The sequence below is a fragment of the Lytechinus variegatus genome, chromosome 17, assembly GCF_018143015.1.
Source record: "Lytechinus variegatus isolate NC3 chromosome 17, Lvar_3.0, whole genome shotgun sequence".
Classification (NCBI taxonomy): Eukaryota; Metazoa; Echinodermata; class Echinoidea; order Temnopleuroida; family Toxopneustidae; genus Lytechinus; species Lytechinus variegatus.
Window position 1 is genome coordinate 22,651,557 of NC_054756.1, and position 20,332 is coordinate 22,671,888.

The 20,332-nt window shown below is 36.8% G+C and overlaps 1 protein-coding gene across 1 annotated transcript; it reads right to left on the minus strand.

Moving 5' to 3' along the window:
• Positions 1 to 3,565: 3,565 nt before the first annotated feature.
• LOC121430510 (indole-3-acetic acid-amido synthetase GH3.3-like) lies at positions 3,566 to 10,633 on the minus strand. Its single transcript, XM_041627791.1, has 7 exons — positions 10,326 to 10,633; positions 6,514 to 7,545; positions 5,938 to 6,076; positions 5,430 to 5,594; positions 4,478 to 4,626; positions 4,163 to 4,281; positions 3,566 to 3,857 (listed from the first exon to the last, which is right to left on the minus strand). Exons 1-7 carry the CDS (start codon positions 10,435 to 10,437, stop codon positions 3,639 to 3,641), a joined length of 1,935 nt encoding a protein of 644 aa, XP_041483725.1. The 5' UTR covers positions 10,438 to 10,633; the 3' UTR covers positions 3,566 to 3,638.
• Positions 10,634 to 20,332: the final 9,699 nt, after the last annotated feature.

Here is a 20,332-nt window from a genome sequence, read left to right on the forward strand (position 1 = left end):
GGTATAAAATTATCTAACTAATTCTGTGATGTGTAGTTCTTTTATATTTAAGCACGATTTGGGATTATGGAATAGTCCCAGCCTTTTTTTATACTCATTTTAGGGCTCCGATGGAGATACTACACAGGGTAATGTACTTTCATCGAGCATAGGAAGGACTTCTTCTTTCATAGTATAATAGTGGTACGGTTCGAGCATGGTCTGAGTATGTTTTCTCACAATAATAATAACAATAATTATAATAATAATTATTATAATAATAATGATAATGACAATAATTGGCATTTACATAGCGTTTTATCAGTCTAGGACTGCTCAAAGCGCCTTACGATTATTATTATCCGGTCACTGGATTCATAGCATTTCAATCAGCCTGTTAGTGTTAGGCGCACACTTGCTAAACCAAACACAATTAGCACCTGGGTGAGATTGACAAAGTGTGGATTGACACCTTGCCAGTGGACGCTAGGCCATGGTGGGATTCGAACACACGACCCTCTGATAACAAGGCGAGAGTCAGAACCGCTGCACCACGGCGCTTCCACACTAATTGCCTTTACATTGCAGGATCAGAAATTACCAATATTAACTGCTGATTGATTGGCTAAGCTGTATTTTATCACTTGAAGTATTTGTAGGCAGTCTTAAAAGAAACATTCCCGACCTTTCGTTGGAGAACGCGAACGCTTATTTACGACGGTATTTGATTTTAAAAGAGACTTTTTGGGCCCGTCGTTATGGTCGTAAAACTCTGTCCTGCAATGAAAATTGTGTGACATGATTTTTTTTTCGTTTCGCATTTGCAACGGAAACATTCAATATGCGTTTCGTGCGCAAAGTTCTGGTTGCTACTATGGTAACAGCGATATATCCGATTTTGGACGACTTTCAAGAGCCACATTTGGTTCCTTTCAGAGCTCGAGATGCCGCTGATAAGTGGATACCAGTCGCGACCACGCGTAAAGGGGGACAGAGAGGGCAAGTACGTTACGTATAGGACCATGTCACGTTTTAAGGGTGTCAAAAACCATGTTTTAAATACTGAAAAAGGATATATTTTCAATACTTGTAGGGTTTCACAAGCCAAATACTTGTTAAGAGATGCATTCGTCATAATCTGGAAAAGACTTGCTCCCCTTTTTAGGGTGCTTTTCGAAACCCCACGGTCGTGCCTGGTATTCACTCATCAATGGAAGTGGTCCCCCCGGGATTTTGAATCTAATCACCCGTTTCTGGGGAAAGTTAAACATAATGCCCATTACATTGTGTGCTAGAGGCATATAGTTTGTTTAGGAGTAAACAAAAGAAAAAAAACCCCGCAAGTTCAGACGTATGGCATATACTTTGTACATATCAATGCATGCGAAATGGTTTCGGCTGGAGAGGTGATCTGACCCATAGAATTGCCAGTGATCCACCAAAAATCCACATTAAATGCAATATCGAATCGATGGTCTGTAATGATCTATAACTAAGCCTCATTTCAGTAAGTTTTTCCTCACTCAATATGTACTCGTTTTGTTTAAAAAAAAAAACTTTCTTATCCATGTCATAATCTATTGTGGGCCCTGCATTGCGAATATCTCCAGCCAGCTGTCATAGTAGAGGCTCGCCACCGGCTCAGGAGGCATATATGATGATGACCATCAGTCGTAACGTACATGCATGTAAGGTGCCGGTGTCGCGTGAAAGAATTTCGCACACGAAAAGCAGATCTATAAGGGCATTTAACACAAAACTTAGCAATGATTGTAGATCAGTTTTCTACGTTTGATTCTATGACTGTAATGTACAATTAATCTTATAAATCAAGTGTATGATTAATCGTTAACTTTTGTGTTAGTCTGATTGATAAAGAAATATTATTCAGAAAAGAACATAAGGTTGAAATTATTTTATGGTTCAATCATTATATTGTTTTTAATAAATCACCACTATTTTTCAAGGAATGGTACAATAGCGGAATAATATACTTGGAAGACATTTTGAATGTTGATGGAGGCTTTAAAGATGTATCCGAAATTTCATCAATGTTGAAATTTAAGAATAGTAAAAGATCTGTCATTTTTTATTATTCAAAATTGAGGCAAGCTATACCAAAAATTTGGCTCTCAAAATCTTTTATTAAGAACCTACAAAAATCTGCGCATCTTGATATACCCAGACTAAAAATAGGTAACTCAGTAAAATGTCTGGACCATGTACCTTCAAGATACTTTTACAATTATATTATACGTCTTGAAGGGTCAAATTCACGTTGTTGTTTCTTTTGGGAAAATATTTCGAAAATGAATATAGGCTGGAATATTTGTTTCGAGAGAAACTTGTTAACAGTAAAAGAAAACAAACTTAGATCATTTAATTTCAAAATATTGTATAATATATTGCCTGTGAAAAGAAATTCATGTAAATGGCGCGTAAGCGAAGATGCTTATTGTAATAGTTGCCATGTAGAAGAAGACATAACACACGCTTTGATTACTTGTAAATTGAATCAAAATGTTTGGTCTTATATAATTTGGTTGATCAAAAAAGCCTTCAATAAACACGTTGTTATCGATGTCGATCTTTTGATAAAAAATAACGAGCACAAAGAATTAGATGATATCATTAATATAGCCTTTTGGACAGTATATAAATCAATTTTGTTACGTAATTACAGGAAAGTAGACAATAGACCATCAAATCTAACGCTTTTATTTAAATCAGAATTGCGGAGAAGGCTAGAAATGAACAAAAACTGTACTGGTAAATCTCTGTATCGTCTTCCGTATGTATTATTTGATTATGTTTAATGTATTTTGATGTAAATGTGAAATGTATATACAGATGATTAAATAAATGCTATTGAAAGAAAAAAAAATGTGTTAGGGGGGCCTAACGTTTCTGTCCCTGTGGTTTGCGAAAGGTGGCAATTTATAGCAAGTGGAGCCCGCTATTACACTGCAAAAAGTATAAGGTATTTTTTTCCACCACGAGGGTAATTATGTGTCTGACCAATTTGGGACAGTAATTTAGCTTACCCAATGCGGGAAGCATATTGTCCAGTAAGGTTGAAAAATAAGCAGCAATTACTTAAAAATGGGCAAAATCATTCTCATCACACTAGATAAATAAAATTGCACAAAAGAGATGCCAAATGTTGGTTGGACACATGATGACCCCCATGGAGCAATTATACCCAATACGTTTAAGAATGTAAACTTTGAAAAAAGTGTTCATATTTATGTGTGAAGTATGTATGAAGATCAAGTGTGTGACATGATAATGGTACCTTTTGGTAGGCATATGGCGGGCTCCATGACATTTGATCCGGAGACGATTGCTCTGAAGGAAAAAAATCTGCACATTAAAGCCGAACATTAAAGCTAACATTTGAACATGTTACCACTAAATAAACCCTACATGTAATCCTTATCTTAGCATCATTCTGAACACACAAAAAAGACCCGGGGGCCCGTTGCAGAAAGAGTTGCAATCAATCGCAACTCTAATCATGCGCAAGTCCCGAATGCGCGTTTTTGATTGGTCGAGAATCAAATTGCGCATGATTTTTAGAGTTGCGATTGATTGCAACTCTTTCTGCAACGGGCCCCCGATCAAAGTTAATGTCGCAGGAGCAAATGTCGTGGTACCTTCTAACAAACATGATCATACATGAAGTTGAAAGTATCAAGAGTGCGGATTCTCCGAGGCACTTTATACTGGTTCGCAGTCGTGTTGGTAGTTGTCACCACGTATTGCTTCAAATCATCAAATGTGCCATGCTTCATGAGATAAATACGAGGGTGTGAAATGGACCCCTCTCTTCTCAGCCGATGGTAGTCGCTGTTACGTGCCCGCAGCTCATTGTCGATCTAAAGAGGACGAGCACAACAAATCACCAGCATTGAGTAATTGTACTCTTTAAAAATATAAAATAGTTTAGCTTTTAACTCAGATTGTCCACTCTTCAGCGGAACTTGGGCTTAAATGCTGCATCAAAAATTACAAGGAATCTAAAAGCTAATACTCGATATCTGAGCAATAAAATAATGAAAATCTGCGCGATTCGGACGAATTGCGTAACGTTCTGCTGTGAGTATATTGCTCAGCATGCAAACTTGGGCACAATGCTTTATAAACAGCTTATGATATTTTAAACATAAGACAAATCACTTACCGTAGTTTTGATCTGCTCAGCATCCACAAACTCGCTCTGTTTATTTTCTCTCATTTGTTCTTCCTGTCGTAGTTCTAAGAACATGACATAATATGGCATGTCTTCGCCCCCTTCGAAGGCTAAACAACGGATAAAAAAACAAGAAGCCCCGTTGTAAATAAAAGATGGATGTGATGTGGATAGCGGGCTCGTGAAAACTAGTTTCGATAAAAATTAGAGGATCGAAAAGATCAGCACAACAAGCCTTTATAAGTGTCATCATTGTTATACAACATAAATTTAATGAAGTTTACTGTCTTATCTAAGCATACATACCTGAAGATGAAGCAGGAATGATTGTGCTTTCAGCCACTGCGTAATCGACTAGTCTAATGCAATTGAACTGCCCAACAGCCGACTGAAGGCCCTCCTTTAGAACAACCTGGTTCATCTTCTCATAGCGCAAGTTCAGCATCAACCCCATCCTGCCATGAAATAATGTTCAAAAAGTCCAGTGTTAAGAAGGATTCCTTTTTCTAACCTAAATGCTTAATGCAAAGAAGGAAACGTTTTGCCTTCTGGTATCCCACTGTGGAGCGTTGTGGCCCAGTGGATTAGTCTCCGGACTTTGAAAGAGAGGGTCGTGGGTTCGAATCCCAGCCATGCCGTAATTTCCTTCAGCAAGAAACTGATCCACAATGTGTTGCACTCAAGCCACATAAGGTAAATGGGTACCGGTAGGAAGTAATTCCTTAGGCTGTGTGCCCTGTGTGCGCTCTGAACACCTAGCTTAGCAATTAACTGATTAAAACGTCGAAAGCTTTCGATAATCCTTCGTGTTGTAGAGTGGCTAGTGACGAAATAGGTTTGCAACGGGATTACGGGATACAGCAAAAAAATATACATGTATATATGTGGTAACCTACCTTACGATAAAAGAAACAAAATCATTGACAAACATATGAAAAGAAAAAACCCCGAAAAAAAGATAAATAGAAAGTAATAAAACAGTAGAAATACAAATAAACGGGTGAATAAAAAACACCTTTGGCATTTTTAGATCTCTTTTCTACAAGAACTAAAGTTAGTGCCAAAAGAAAGAGGTATATATTATACGCAATGTAAAATTCCCGGAGTGCACAAGTCACCCAATCATGCCGCTCTCCCCTTGAAATATACGAGGGCGGTTACAAAATGTGGGCTTTGGTGAATAATAGCAAAGTTTTTTTCTTCATGAAATTCGGTATTACAGAAAAAATATAACTAATGAAAATAATGTGAAACTCACCGATACATAAATTCGAAGGTAGGGCAGTTGTAATGATATCCGGTTATCCGTATGACATCCCCTACCCTGTATCTATAGAGACCACTATCTTGGGTAAAGACGATCTCGTACTCCTTTCCGATCTCTAGTTCGTCGATGAGAAAAGTTCGAGGCTGATTTTCTTTCCTAGAATGAGAAAAATGTAAACATACATTAGCAAACAACTACACACAAGCAGACATAACCGACATGTACATGGATGATGATGATGATGCAGTCAGCAAAATAAGACCCTTGTCAGCCGATTGAAGGTAAAACAAAAATATTAAGAGAAAAATATCAATGAAAACTATAGCATTACATCAGCGCCCACCATTTGGTTCACATTGCGAATTTGAGTATATTCTAAGTATTATATCTACTTTCAAAATTCAATCGCTTATAACTTTATCGGTATTTTGTTTTGTCAAACTTCACATAAGTCAGCTTGTTCCACTGTGCCATGTATGATGATAACAAATTTACTCACGCGTCTTCAAGTCTGATGAATTCAAAGAACGCAAAGTTTGGAAAAGGAACCATGCTACGGTTATCCTCATGAAACCAAGGGGAATGCGCGAGAAACATCCCTTCTGAATTTCCGTATCCGAAGTTCACTAGTGGAATATCTTCAGAGAATAACAGACAATAAATCATAGCATAATCATGATCACGGAAATCCGTAAAGATAATTATCGTGCACGGTATATTGAACAATGCTTTATTGTGTGTTGCATGTGATAAATTTCTGATCGATTTGGTAATCGTGATTTCCTTCATAATCATCCGGTCCTCAGCGTCGTTTTACATCGCACTACTTACACTCTCATGAGAATGACTATTTGGCGTAGTTAGCACATGGACCTATTATTATGGTTAGCCAAAGTCAAAGTAAGGGGACCTATTTAGCGAACGAACAAAACCTCTAAGATCTTTCGAATATTTAACTTATTTAAAAATAGCACTGTTTAAGATTGACTTTGCAGGGTAATCAAAGATGTGTTAATGAAAATTGAAACAAATGAAAATCAAACAAACAAACCAGAAGATTGATCTATTTGCAAACCTTCGGCATATTTTGTTTTGAATTGCGGCCAGATTCCAGTACTGTCTATGGAAAATATCACTTCCAGATTCGGCCAAACCCTTCTGATGATACTTTTGTCAAATCCTTTCATGAACTGGCGTCTAAGCTCTCCCGCCCTCTCCGGGTGACCATTGCCAAGCGCCCGTTCTAGTGATGATTTGATGCCATCGTCGGTGAATTTCACATTTTCATTGATTGTTCCGGACTCTATGTCACAGACGATTTCCTCCCAACTTTGCTCCAACTGCTTCATCATCGCGTCAATTCCACCTATAAAAAGGCTACCAATTGCTCCTAGATTCCGATCAAGGAGGCCAAACAGGAGATGAATGTAATTTGCCTGGTTGAAGGATTGAATGCAAAAACCTGCAGGAGGTGTGGTGTGGCAGGCTTCTGTGAATCCATCTTCTTCGTAAACTGAAACAGCAGGCCTGACACTCCCGCCACCTTTAGTTCGCGTCATGATTGGTTGGACGTAGTGGAATAACTTCTTCTGGAGTAGCCCCAGACGTGGACAAAGATGGTGCAGATTACTATAGATGATATCTAGCATCCTTCTTAAGCTATGCCTGTGGTCTCTCTGTGGAAAATATTTTGATGGACCTGTCGTACCGGAAGTTTGAATAAATGCATTCGGCATCACCTGGGTCATGACGCCACGCTCCCCAGCCATAACACGCTCGACGTAGGGTTTGTAATCGTCATAGGTCGTTAACGGATGACTTTTTCGGAAATCATCCATGCTCGTAATGTTCTTAAGTTTTAGCTTTCGTCCATAGTCGGTATCTCCATTCTCTTCCAAAATTCTTCTAAGAAACCTTTCCTGAGCGCGACGCGGGTTTCGCCAACCTTCCTTTAGTCCCCGAAGGTGATACCTTCCTCTTATGTAAGACATGCCAGCAAAGTACAGTTGATGGAGGACCGACAAAACACCTCGATGGGGCGATGGCCGAAGTGTCAAGATCCACAGGGAAAATAACGACAGGCAGGCAGATGTAAAAGCAGGAGTACCTAGAGAATGATTAGAAGTAGGCAATGAAAAGAATCAGAGATATTGCTTTTATCTTATACTTATACTTCATGCGACCACCTACCGTCAGATCTACCCTTCTACACAGTCATGATTGCTCATTGACATTTCCTCCGATGACAAACGCTCCGCTTCAAATACCACACACAAATCGAAAGACCAACTTCAACCCTGGGTTTATCACTATACCTTACCCTAAGTCTAACTCTAAACCTAACATGAAACCCTATTGCAATCCTAACCCTATATCTTAGACGAAATTAAGCCCGGAGCAAATGGTCGCAGGGAGAAAATGTCGCGTCACCGTCATTGGGTGATTTCAAGTTCAGTGTTGACCTTTTGTCGTTGGTGTCAATTTTTACACGATTATGACACCAAACATAAAATGAAGATGGTCCTGGAAACTCCGTCACTAGTTGTTGAGCTAGTTGTGATCTGGATCAGTTTTACAAACGCAGAATAAGTTTTAGAGGTAGGGGAAGGAATCTAAATTTCAACACCAAGGCCAACATCGGACTTGAAATCACCCATTGAAGGCATGGTGATTGTTATATTGGACGTGTAAGAGGCCCGGTTGGAGGTAATCTTCCCTGCCTTTACATGAGTTTGTCTTAGACCATTCTGATCAATTTGTCATAAAGCTGTTCGCACAACTTTTCGCACTACTGGTGACTTGTTTTCTGGCACTAATCCAGGGGCGGATCCAGCATCCGCCAATAGGGGGGGGGGCGAAAAATTTTTCACCTATATTTTCCCCGATCGGCCGCTCAAAGTTAATTTTTGTTTGTTTTCTTGAAGGGGTTGTTCCAGTGGCGTAATGAGCAAACATTTTTGAGGGGGCTCGATATGGCGTATCGCGTAAAATTGATAAATTATGAGCAAGCGAAGCGAGTGTGCAAAAATTTTGACATTTTTACTACAAAAATCAAAGTTCGTGATAGATTTTGACATAATATTTTGAAAAAAAATATTATCTGTCACCTTTATTTATTTCCCTCTCTATTTCTTTTTCTTGATCGTGATTTTTTTTAGGGGGGGGGGGCAAAACTCCCATGCCCTTACACTAATTTTTTGCTTAATTCTTATAAACAACATAAATGTGTAATAATCTAATAAGCCCTATTTAAATAGTGTGAGCGCGAAGTGCGAGCTAAATAATTTTGAAATTTCATGTAATTTGTCCTGAAAATTGAACATTCTGGGCAATGTTTGTGAACCTGAACAAGATGCGTATATAACTATATAATTACTGCGAGCAGAAATCTTTAGAATGCGTTCTGACTTTGTCGAAAAGGGGAAAAGTTTTAAGGACATTTTGCAGTTAGCCATTAAGACGATACATATTTCAATGATCAAATAATGCGAGCGCAAATCACCTAATAATTAACGTTCTATGCACTTCTTGTAATCATGAACTGTAAAAGTATATAACCAAACTATTGATGCTAAGCGCGAGCGGAAAATGTTGAGATTTCAAACCTAAAAACGGCACAATCTCTTCATAATTTGGGAATGATGAAAAATGTTGGGTATAATTTGATATTTACCTACTTTATTAATGCGAGTGCAAAGCGTGAGCAGAAACTTTTTGATATTCTGATCTGAAACTGGATATGAAGGCTCATAATGATTTAAATAGAGAACAAGCTATGTATCTGAATACACCAGTCCTGTGTGCGCATGTTTCCAATTTCGATCTAGAATCTGGGCATTCTAAACACCTTTTTTCATCATGAAAATCAGTAAAATGGGCGCGAAGCGCGAGCTTAAAGTATTTGATATTCCGGTCTGAAAAAGAGTAAATTTAAGATCTTTGTTTCAAGCACTTTGTAGGAAAATTGTGAGGTGGATATGAATCACAGTTAAAAATAAATATGATATCTGAGAACATTATGTCATCATATGAAAATGATGACTTTGTTGCTATTTCTCTTCCTAATCGGGGGATGAAACTTGTCGATGTTTCATTCTGAAAAAAGGGAATTTGATTATTATTTAGTATCTTTTTTAAAATCTAATTAGCCTAAAGAGAGCGCGAAATCTGTTAATTTATTATGGCCTGAAAACTGGACAATTAAAGCTCTTTTGTAATTATGAATAAGATTCATAAATCATTTCAACAATCAATGCGAGCACAAATCGCGAGCCGAAATTTCTGACAAACTGACATGAAATGGGGATTTTAAGTAGTTTGTTATAGAATTAGCATTGAAATATAAATATCAAATGACCAATCAAAATATTCAGAAGATAAACATAAATTTTTACAGAGCACTTTTTCAAAATCAATTTGTAACAAAAACAATAAAATCACCTAAAAGGCAATGCGAGCGCGAGCGGAAGATTTATACTGTATAGTGACATGAAAAATTTTTAAAATTATTTTCCAAGTCTTCCCCTCATCTCATTATATTCACTTGTCTCCCTGCTTTTATGTTTCCCTTTTTTCTCCTCTCTTTTCCCTTCTTTTTCTTTCTTTTCTTTTTTTTTCTTTTTATGCTCCGCCAATAGGGGGGGGGGGGCGCGCTTTGCCCCCCTGGTCCGCCTATGCTAATTATGTGCTTTGTCTTGACTCTTTGTATCACTCGACACACTCTCAAAATATAAATATATGTATAGTTGTGTACATATTTCAAACATGAGGGTTCATTATCACTTGTGCGATTATGCTATTTCCTTTTTATGGTTCTCATTGGTGGGAAGTCAGAATGAAACTCACAAACTTATAAAATCCCCATATAATAAGTTTGAATTTACTTACCATATATCATAGATTCCAAGCTTCCAAATGGCGAGTACGCTGTTCGATATGCTAAATAGCCCGCTATCGCACCCCATAGCCCAGAAATGAAAAGTAACTTGGAAGAAATCATGCTGGCAGATTCCACCGCTTAATTGTTCATTCGGTGCTGTATCTTAAATAAGCAATAACGATTTATTTTATTATTTTTTTGGTTGTTCTCTCGAACGATCTATCATTCAAGTTGACAAAGAACGATATGCCCAAGCTTGTTGATGTCCTTGAACATGTTGAGCCCAATTTCCTCCACATTTCCTCAATCATGTATACGCAATAGAATAAAAAGACCTATCGTGCTTAGATCATGTTTAATGAGAAATGCCAGGTAAGCACAAACAACGCTATTAAATGTTCCCCACAGATTTGATAGATAATACTCAACCTTTAGTTTCTGAGTAAACATGATAAAATCAGAAAATGTTTGGTGATACGAGCATGTATCACATAGATAACAAGAGTGTCGCTTAGGCGAGCACATAATACGCCCGTCTGTAAGACGGAAAATGGAGCTATTGGTCAAGCAAGAAAAGTGGAAGATGGCGATTTCACCTTTGACCTTCTGACCTCAAAATCAATAGAATTGCTATATGATAGTATCATTCACACCAAACTACATGAGCCTAGGTTAAGTTCAACCGAAGCTATCACGTTTACAAGGACTGCAGAAGGGTACAATGAAAATACACTGCAGAAGGGTACAATGAAAATATGTCACTGTGACCTTGACCTTTGACCATTTGACCTCAAAACCAATAGGCTTCTTGAGATTCATGCTAGTATCATACAACACCAAATTATATGAGCCTAGGTTAAGTTCACCTGAAATATAGGTCACTGTGACCTTGACCTTTGAACCTCAAAATCAATAGGCTTCCTTGGATTTATACATACTAAATTATATGAGCTTAGGTTAAGTTAAACTGAAGTTATTGCGTTTACAAGGACTGCAGAAGAGTACAATGAAAATAGGTAACTGTGATCTTGACCTTTTACCTTTTGACCTCTAAATCAATAGGCTTCCTTGGATTCATGCTAGTACTATACATTCCAAATTATATGAGCCTAAGTTAAGTTAAACTGAAGTTATCGCGTTTACAAGGACTGCAGAAGAGTACAATGAAAATAGGTTAACTGTGACCTTGACCTTTTGACCTTAAAATCAATAGGCTTCCTTGGATTCATGCTAGTATTATACATACCAAATTATATGAGCCTATGTTAAGTTAAACTGAACTTTAAACGCGTTTACAATATGGACGGACAGACGGACGGACACCGAGCGTGATACCACAATACGTACCGTCAAGACGGGCGTATAAAAACGAATACACCATGCAATGGTGATCGCATTGCCCAAACCGAATGATTTGCAACAAACTTTACTATTCATGTGTTATTTTTCGACGAAGTGAATTGTTATATCATAAAAGGTTCTAAGATGTTCCTGCTACCGTTTTCGAAATGTTCAATACATAGCCCTGTTCAGGTGTTAGTGTAAGTCGAATATCATTAATACGGCTAGTTACACCATAGACTATCACGTTTATAACCCACATCAGTGAATATTATGATTGAGTAGTTGCGATTAATTTAATGAAAAAAATATGATGATTAGAAGACAAACACATACACACAAATAATGAAATGCATTACGATCTTACAGTTCATGATTTACAGTTTTTTCCTTGTTTATCCAACCATCCGAATACAAAAGTATTCGTGCTGTTGTAAACGTGATTAAACAAGTTTTTATGATTTATGTCAAGGGGGTAGTTTTTCCTTTATGACACATGGCAGTTGGAAAATTTTTATACCACGAGTTGAACTGCTGATCGGTAAAAATAATAATGATAGGAAGGGCAGGAATAGATATTTGATAAGCATACACAAGCTGCACACAAACCCTGTCCTATGTCCTTTCAACAGTCCTTTCTCTCCACCCCCCCACCTCTCACTCTCTCCCCTCTATCTATCCTGCACCCCCCACAACAAGAAAATACTAGAACATGCTTCCATTTTTTTTTAAACAAGTACACACCAAGATAGCAATAATGCCTATCCTGCCTATAGCATTTCCAATTATTTGAAAGCAGGAAAAAAGAGCATTGTACATTAAATGCCTTGCTCGCATGCAAAGGTGTCGCAGCCGGGGATCGAATCCCGGACTTTTTACGTATAGCCAGGTGCCTTTATAGACCACTCGGCCACGGCACCTACTTCCAATGCGGTGGATTCACACTATGTTGCGCCATCTATCGGCTGCAGCGAATTGTCTATTAAACTTAGCGGTCGACATCGCACAAGGGAGCAGGCAGCACACAGTGAAACTGTACTATAATGTGACTGTGATGCTTAAAAATAAGAACCACTTGACAGGAATTCACCAAAAATTTCGCACATAAATATGCGGACAAATTTGTTTCCCACCTCCAGGACCCTAGTAAACAGCATAACCAATCGCCACGTCGGCCAGCGCTGAATAATTCGCAAGGTATTGCAAACGATAGATGGCGCACCGTATTGCGAATCCACCGAATTGCTGAGGGTTAATAAAGAAAAAGGCAAGATCTCGAGGACTGCAATCAAATGAAAGTGTTACACTAGTCCGTGCAAGATTTGGCATATAATTTTGTAATGCATATTTTGTTGATATTTCATTCGATTTTGCGTCCAGGTCCGTCCATTCAGTATCATTTCAGAGAGAATAATATTCAACTAGGGACAATTAAAGGTCAAGTCCACCTCAGAAAAAAAGTTATTTTGAATCAACAGAGAAAATCCAGACATTGTAAGCATGAAAATAGGATTTAAAATAAGAAAGTTATGACATTTGAAATTTCGCTTATTTTTACAAAATAGTATATGCACAATTTAGTCACATGCATATGATAGAAACATTGATGTCCCCCTCTTACTATTTTCTTGTTTTTTATTGTTTGAATAATACAATATTTCAATTTTTTACAGATTTGACAATAAGGACCAACTTGACTGAACCATATAAAGTTAAGCAATGGTAACTCCACATGTTCAGTGAGAAATAAAACTTTGTTTCACAGGACAATGAGGAGAAAATTGGAATATTTCATATTTCAAATAATAAAATACACAAGAAAAAGTGAGTGAGTGATGTCATCAGTTTCCTCATCTGCATACCGAACAGGATGTGCATATCCTGTTGATGAAATTTTCAGTGTTATGCTCGTTGGATTTTTCTGTCTTTATTTAAATCAACTTTTCGTTGGGGTGGACTTGTTCTTTAAGACTCAACATGTTACATGGGTTTATGAGGCCAATTTTTAGAAATAAAAAGGCATGAAATACTTCATAAATGCTCCATAGCGTTCACGCAACTGTAATATTGGATGATGCTTTTGACACCTTTCCGAATCAATCAAACACAATCAATTTCTGTGTTGAAACACTCAGACCGCAGGTCCCTATGCTAGTGAGCAAAATGGCCAGATTCATCCAAATCATCTCGTGGCTGAATCTTCCTTGCAAAATCTCGTGATTCGTGAGATTTAATTTCTCTAAGAATTAACCTGTTTTAACCTCAAGTTAAATGAAATATTATTACACCATCAGATCGGTCATTTATTTTGTATACAATATTTTGTTAAATAAGTAAATTTCTGGCCTGAAAATGTGCCTCAAAACTGAATTTTCTTCTTCTGTTTTCTTTTGCAAATTGTGCAAAACTTTTGTTTTGAGCCTCAATGATATCTATATCACCATAAAGCTGAACGTCTGTACTTTCTCACAATGCCACTCTTGATATGCGGCACCTTTTAATCGGGTAAAGATCACACTTTTCCCACCAAGGTACAAGACGAAATTTCTGAAATTTTGTACTTGCATGAAATCCAGAGTTCTGATTGGCTGGATAAGGTTCACAGAACAACAAGCGCGGGGTATTTGAGGAGATTACCACATGGGAAGTGTGACCTTCCCACGAACCCAGGCACAGAAACCGTTGGAATTTGCCATTGTGTGGTCTCTTTGACCAGTCAGAGTGCAGTATTCTTGTTTCCACACTGCTTTATGTACTTGGCAAATGAAAAGTGTGATCTTGACCCGATTAAACCAATTCTTATTTTGAAGCCTATATCACTTCAAAGCATACATATTCAGCTTTATCATGATATAAATATCATTTGGGCTCAAACAAAAATAAAGTGTGAAAATAACAGCTTTTATCAGGTGAAAATTTTATTTTGTAGCATATTTTAGATAAAAATTTTAACCTGTATTACAAAATGTTTGGATAAATCCAAACACATGAACTAATAGAATGATTCTTCTTCTTTACAAAGGTACCAAATTCATGAAATTCGATGCACAATTAGAGCAGCAATGACCGAATGAAAAGAGGTGTTTTGGTCCGCATCAAGCCCATTAAATATGCAAAACATCTCAGTCATGAATATCACTTGGATGAAAGAAGCCACTTTCTTGGGACCTGCAGTCTGACTAGAAAGCGGCATGAGGAAGAGAGAAAAAAAGTGCCATCAGCGTTATCAGATGAATTTTCCATCATGCCAGTCATCGTTATTCAATTAACCATAAGTAATTTGGATAAATTATTGAAGAAACCTTTTTTGTAGCATTTTCGATAATTAATTTATCTCCATATATCATCATTTATTAATGTTTATTTGTTATATTTCTTTTATGTAATTTGAAAATCTTAGTTCACCTACTGGCGAGTTGCTAGCTTGTAAGGTCATTCAATAATACACTTAATCTTAAAGAGATGCTCCAGGTTGAGAACGGAATGATTTAAACAGATAAAGAAAAATCAGACAAACAAAACACTGACAATTTGATCAAAACCTGACAACGAAAAACAAAGTTATTGAATTTTAAAGATTAGTATAATTTCAGTGAGACGGGTCTAGGCACGTCTTCATGAATATTTGATGCGCAAATTGATGATGTCATATCCCCACTTGTTTTTTTGTATTTTATTATATGAAATTAGTTGTTTTCATTTTTTTCTACCAAGAACTGAAAAAATGGATTGGCAACTAATTAGTGCATTTGAGAATAGTTGCTGCACCTTATTTTACTATAGAGGAAACATATTATTCACACATAAATGAAAAATGAAACAATTATGATTTAATGTAATAACATAAAAAAGGAAAGTGGGGGTGTGACATCATCAGCCCACCTAATGAATAGTCATGATGGTGTGCATTTAACTATTGTCACAAAATAATGCTAAAACTTAGCATCCAATAACTGCTTTATGTGTAATCCTATTTTACTGACATTTTCAGCACTTTGCTTTGTGAAATTTACTATATTTGAAGAGCTCACTTGCAAAAGGGGTCAGGTCCATTTTTCATTAAGTTTAATTTGTATGTTTCAATGTATAGATTTTTAGTAGCTCTATAAGATCAAACCAAAGAAAAGTTGAAATTCCTATTAAAAAGTGAACTAAAATGGCAAAGAAAAAACACTTTCTTCTAAAGGTGTTAGGTCCATATCAGTTTAGTTGCACACAGATTTTTTGTTGGAAAAGAATATCATATAAAATATGAAAACAGGTAGATGTCTTTCAAACCCAATTTCATGTTCTCATGGAAGGGTATCATGAAAATTCAGTTTCGCATAACAATATTGCAATATGGGAGAAGTAAAAAACATATATTCTTGGAGTGGACCTAATCCCTTTTGCAACAAAACTCTTCTGAAGATCTCATTTGTCAAAAGGGGATAGGTCAATTTTTCATAAATTTTATTGTTTTCTGTCTCTAAACCTCTAAATTTTAAGTCACTCTGATGATCCGAAAGAAAATATGAAATTCAAATGAAAACGTGAATGAAAGTGGCAAAGAGATCACCTTTTTAATCAAAAGATATTGGATTCATATCAGTTTACTTGCAAAAGGGGTAAGGTCCACAATGATAGTTGTTAAAAAAATATAGAAAACAAATGGAAGACAGATAGATTTCTTTTATACCCAATTTTATGTTCACACGATAAAGTAGTACATCATGACAATTTAGTTTCTCATACTGTCATAAGAATATTGCAATACATGAGAATAAAAAAGATGTTTCTTCTCGGAATGGTCCAAGGTGGACCTAACCCCTTTTGCAACTAAACTCTTCATTTATTAAGATATGAATATTTAAAGGCCTGAGTATCCCTTTAATATCAAAGCTGCCTTTCCTACTAATTGTCTTTTTAAAACAAATCTTAAAGTTTGTAAATTTATGTAATGTTTTGGGACATGCGCGCACGTGTGGGTGCATACGCTGTCGTTGGTTAGTGCATAGAGTCGTTAACCTGGTATCGCTTTCGAAAATGAAAGCCAAGACTTGCAAAGAGGATATAAATACATGCGTGCAAAACTACAATTCAAACATGATATATGTAAAGCTTCATCAATATAGCTACATAATCACCAACTGTACATCAGAAAGTATCTACGCTCATACAATGACTCTTTTCTTCAATTGAAAGTATTGGGAAGAGGAAGAACATAAAATAGAAAATAAGGAAGAAGATGATGATGAAGAAGAAGAAGATGATGAAGAAGAAGAAGGAGGAGGAGGAGTCGAAGAATCGCAGAAGCAGCAGCAGCAGAAGAATAAGAAGAAGAAGAATGACTGGAAAGGCTACAGGTGGTCATGGTAGTTGCAAACCACCTGTGGTCATTATGGTATATATTACTATCCAAAAAGGGAGAGGTATATTATTGAATGTGTTGTTGTTATATCATTAATTGAATTAGTATTTTGCGGTTGAATAACCACGAAAAGTAATGAAATAGCACAGAGGCGCTCCACGAAAATTGTTTTTGTCAGGGGGTAAAAATAGGCTTGCACCAAATGGCACCAAATTAGAAAATATTAATCATCAGACTCCTTTCTAGTTTTTTTTTTAATATCTAACTTGCTCTCATTTCTTAATTTATGCATCAGGTATGTTCATACGGTACTTGGTCAATATGATCCTTGAATAATACCACATGTCCATGAGGATGATGGGGTAGGAGATCACACAGCAAATACTGTGGTGTTAACCGGTGTACATAGAGGACCACACCAGTTATTTTACACCGGTGTTAAATTGGTGGTGTTAGTTTTACACCTATAGGTGTTATTACAAGACCTATGGTTGTTACATTTACACTCTTTGGTGTTATGTTCAATCCTTAGGGTGTTGTTTTAACACCTCAGGGTGTGGTCCTCTATTAACACCAATTGGTGTCAGTTTTAACACCACAGTTTTTACAGTGCATAAATGAGTCAAAGGTCAAATGATATGTGGTCATCTCCCTCGTTGAACATGCTCTCATATCTTTATTTCAGCATCAATTATGTTCATACTTGGTACGTATGATCCCTGGGTAATAATAGACCAGTTCGTAGTTACTTCATGGGCAATTTTGGTCAAATGACCTTTAATTTCTTTCATCATGATAGGCAGATTTCAAAGCAAGATATTACGTAAGCTTGCCTTACATAGCAGGATGAAGAAATTGAATAGACCAGGTGACTAGAATAGCACACCAATGAACACTTGATGAAGGTATTTGTTGCATTCCTACTTTGAATGCATATCTTAGCATGTTGCACAATGTAATTGACAAACTGTGAAATACCAGTCGTTCGTGGAAGCATTGTTGTTTTTTGTGGATGTAAATGAAAACGACAATTCAAAAGAATATATGAATAATCAAGACATCAAAGTTGGTGCTTATCTCATTAGATTTTAAGGCACCATGTCACTTTAGTTCAAATGACCTTCTTCTGATCATGCGTAGAATCTTTTGATCATGCGCAGAAAGGAACTACGAACTGGCTTATACATGTGTATCAGTGAAGATAGCGGGATCAACGGTAATCCAGGGGTCAAAAGATTGCGTATTTCAATTATCGCGAAATCAAGCAAGACTCGTGGTTCGCAAACCACCCTTTTTTCAGTTATCTTTTAGCATTGAATACTCTTTGATGAGTAAGAAAAACACAATTTTATTTAATCAACCTAAGCAAGAGGATTTCCATTGTTAATGGGGAAAGTTTATGACATACTCATATTCCCTTATTATGTTAAACGGAGGTTATGGTGCCTTTGAAAGATATGAATCCTATTTGTGAAAGGACATTGAATCTTTGACAAGTTAAATTGTGTGTTTGACAGGGCAACGATGATTCTAACAGATTGATGTCTTTCAAAGGCACCATAGCCTTCATTTGATTAATTAACAAGCTCTCTTACATGTATTGAAAATGCGATCCCCTCACTTGGGTCGAACAATTTTCAGCTTTTACTTTTTTATAAGAATATGTATGTATTTATATATATATATATATAAATATATACATATTTGTATATATCATTTATTTATATTAATACATATATATGTATATGTAGTGTGAAAGAAATGAATGAAGAGAACAATGGTAGGCGTAGCTTAAATCAAGGTTTGTTTTAAGATACGCCTACCATTGTTCTCTTCATCCATTTCTTTCACACAGTATTTAAATAAAAGAGTTGCCAAAGCTGTTGTACATGTATAACTTCACACACACACATATATATATATATATATATATGTGTGTGTGTGTGTAAGGGTGTGTGTGTGTGCTTGTCTCAGTGAAAAACCTGTCGTTCTCTTGCTTTTGAAGTATGCCTGAAAGCGGGGGGTGGGGTGCCTACATGTAGAACACGGCGAGTTTGGTCCTGTTAGACTGTTCCATGTTTAAGGATTGGTCCATGAAGTGCCTAAAAACGGAGGATTTCGTCTATCATGAAAACAATTTCTCACTGTGTCTTTATTTTTTCGTCATTTTATCTCTCTTCCCCAAGCCCCTCAACCCCCCCCCCCCCCCTTCTGTTCTCTCCGCCTCTCTTCCTCTTCATCTTTTTAGCCATTTGTTTCTCTTTCACTTTTAATTCCTTTCTCTCCTACTTCCTCTTTCCAGTTGTGCACCCTCCTTTGTACCCCAACCAAATTCAATTCTAACTCTATCTCACCAGGACACAATGATTCAGACAGTCATACCAACTCCCTTCGAGACGACTCATGCGTGGCACTACTGCGGAATATAACATTGTTTGCGCTAGGCAACAACAAAAGCATTGGATTCATCTCTTGGCCTTGGTGCTGGAAAGAAAAACACAAAATCAAACAATTAGCGCTGCGAGTGCTGTTCCAGATTTATGTTTTCGCCCGTGGAACGTTGTTCATGAACTTGCAGTCATAAACGGGACCAGGAACTCGTCACCGCGTAAAGTGTCATTACTTTATTTTTGGAATAAGGATCAGTAACTGCAGAACTTGGTCTTCAATTGTATCGCATTGTGAGGTAGGCAGATTAATTCCTGACCGCTTTTCATTGTGTAACTAATATCATTATAACTAAGGATTCCTATCGATTATCACACCGCTTAATTGCATTAAGTATACGACGCTGTTTGTATTAAGAGTGTTATGCAGTGTTGTATTGGATGTCGGTGCGTGTTAATACCCCCTGCATCGTCACCATAATTATATCTATACTACATATATCATGTATATTGCATAGTTACCTTTTCATGCCATTGCTTTATATACAACCATTTTCGTAATTTCCTGAAGAAGATGATTATGGAATAACCGGTGTTATGACAAAAATTGTTTCATTATTGTAGAGTCGAATTAAATGTATTCATCATGGTTCTTTGTGTTGTATTTCTTCTCTTCTTTTTCTAAATACCATACTTGCGTGCAATTTCAATGAATTCACTCTTTAATTCATGCATTCTTCCATTCATTTATCAATCTAAAGATCGTTATTGTATTCCCTGTATATCTAATTATTTAATAATTTGTGTGTTGGTTGGTGGCTGTGGGTCGGTGGTCTGAATGCTAGATTGGTGGGTCGGGTGTACATAATTAATGACTCTAAAAACAGTTCCATAATTATGTGCGATAGTGAAATATGGGAAGTGAGTTTTGGAGTCA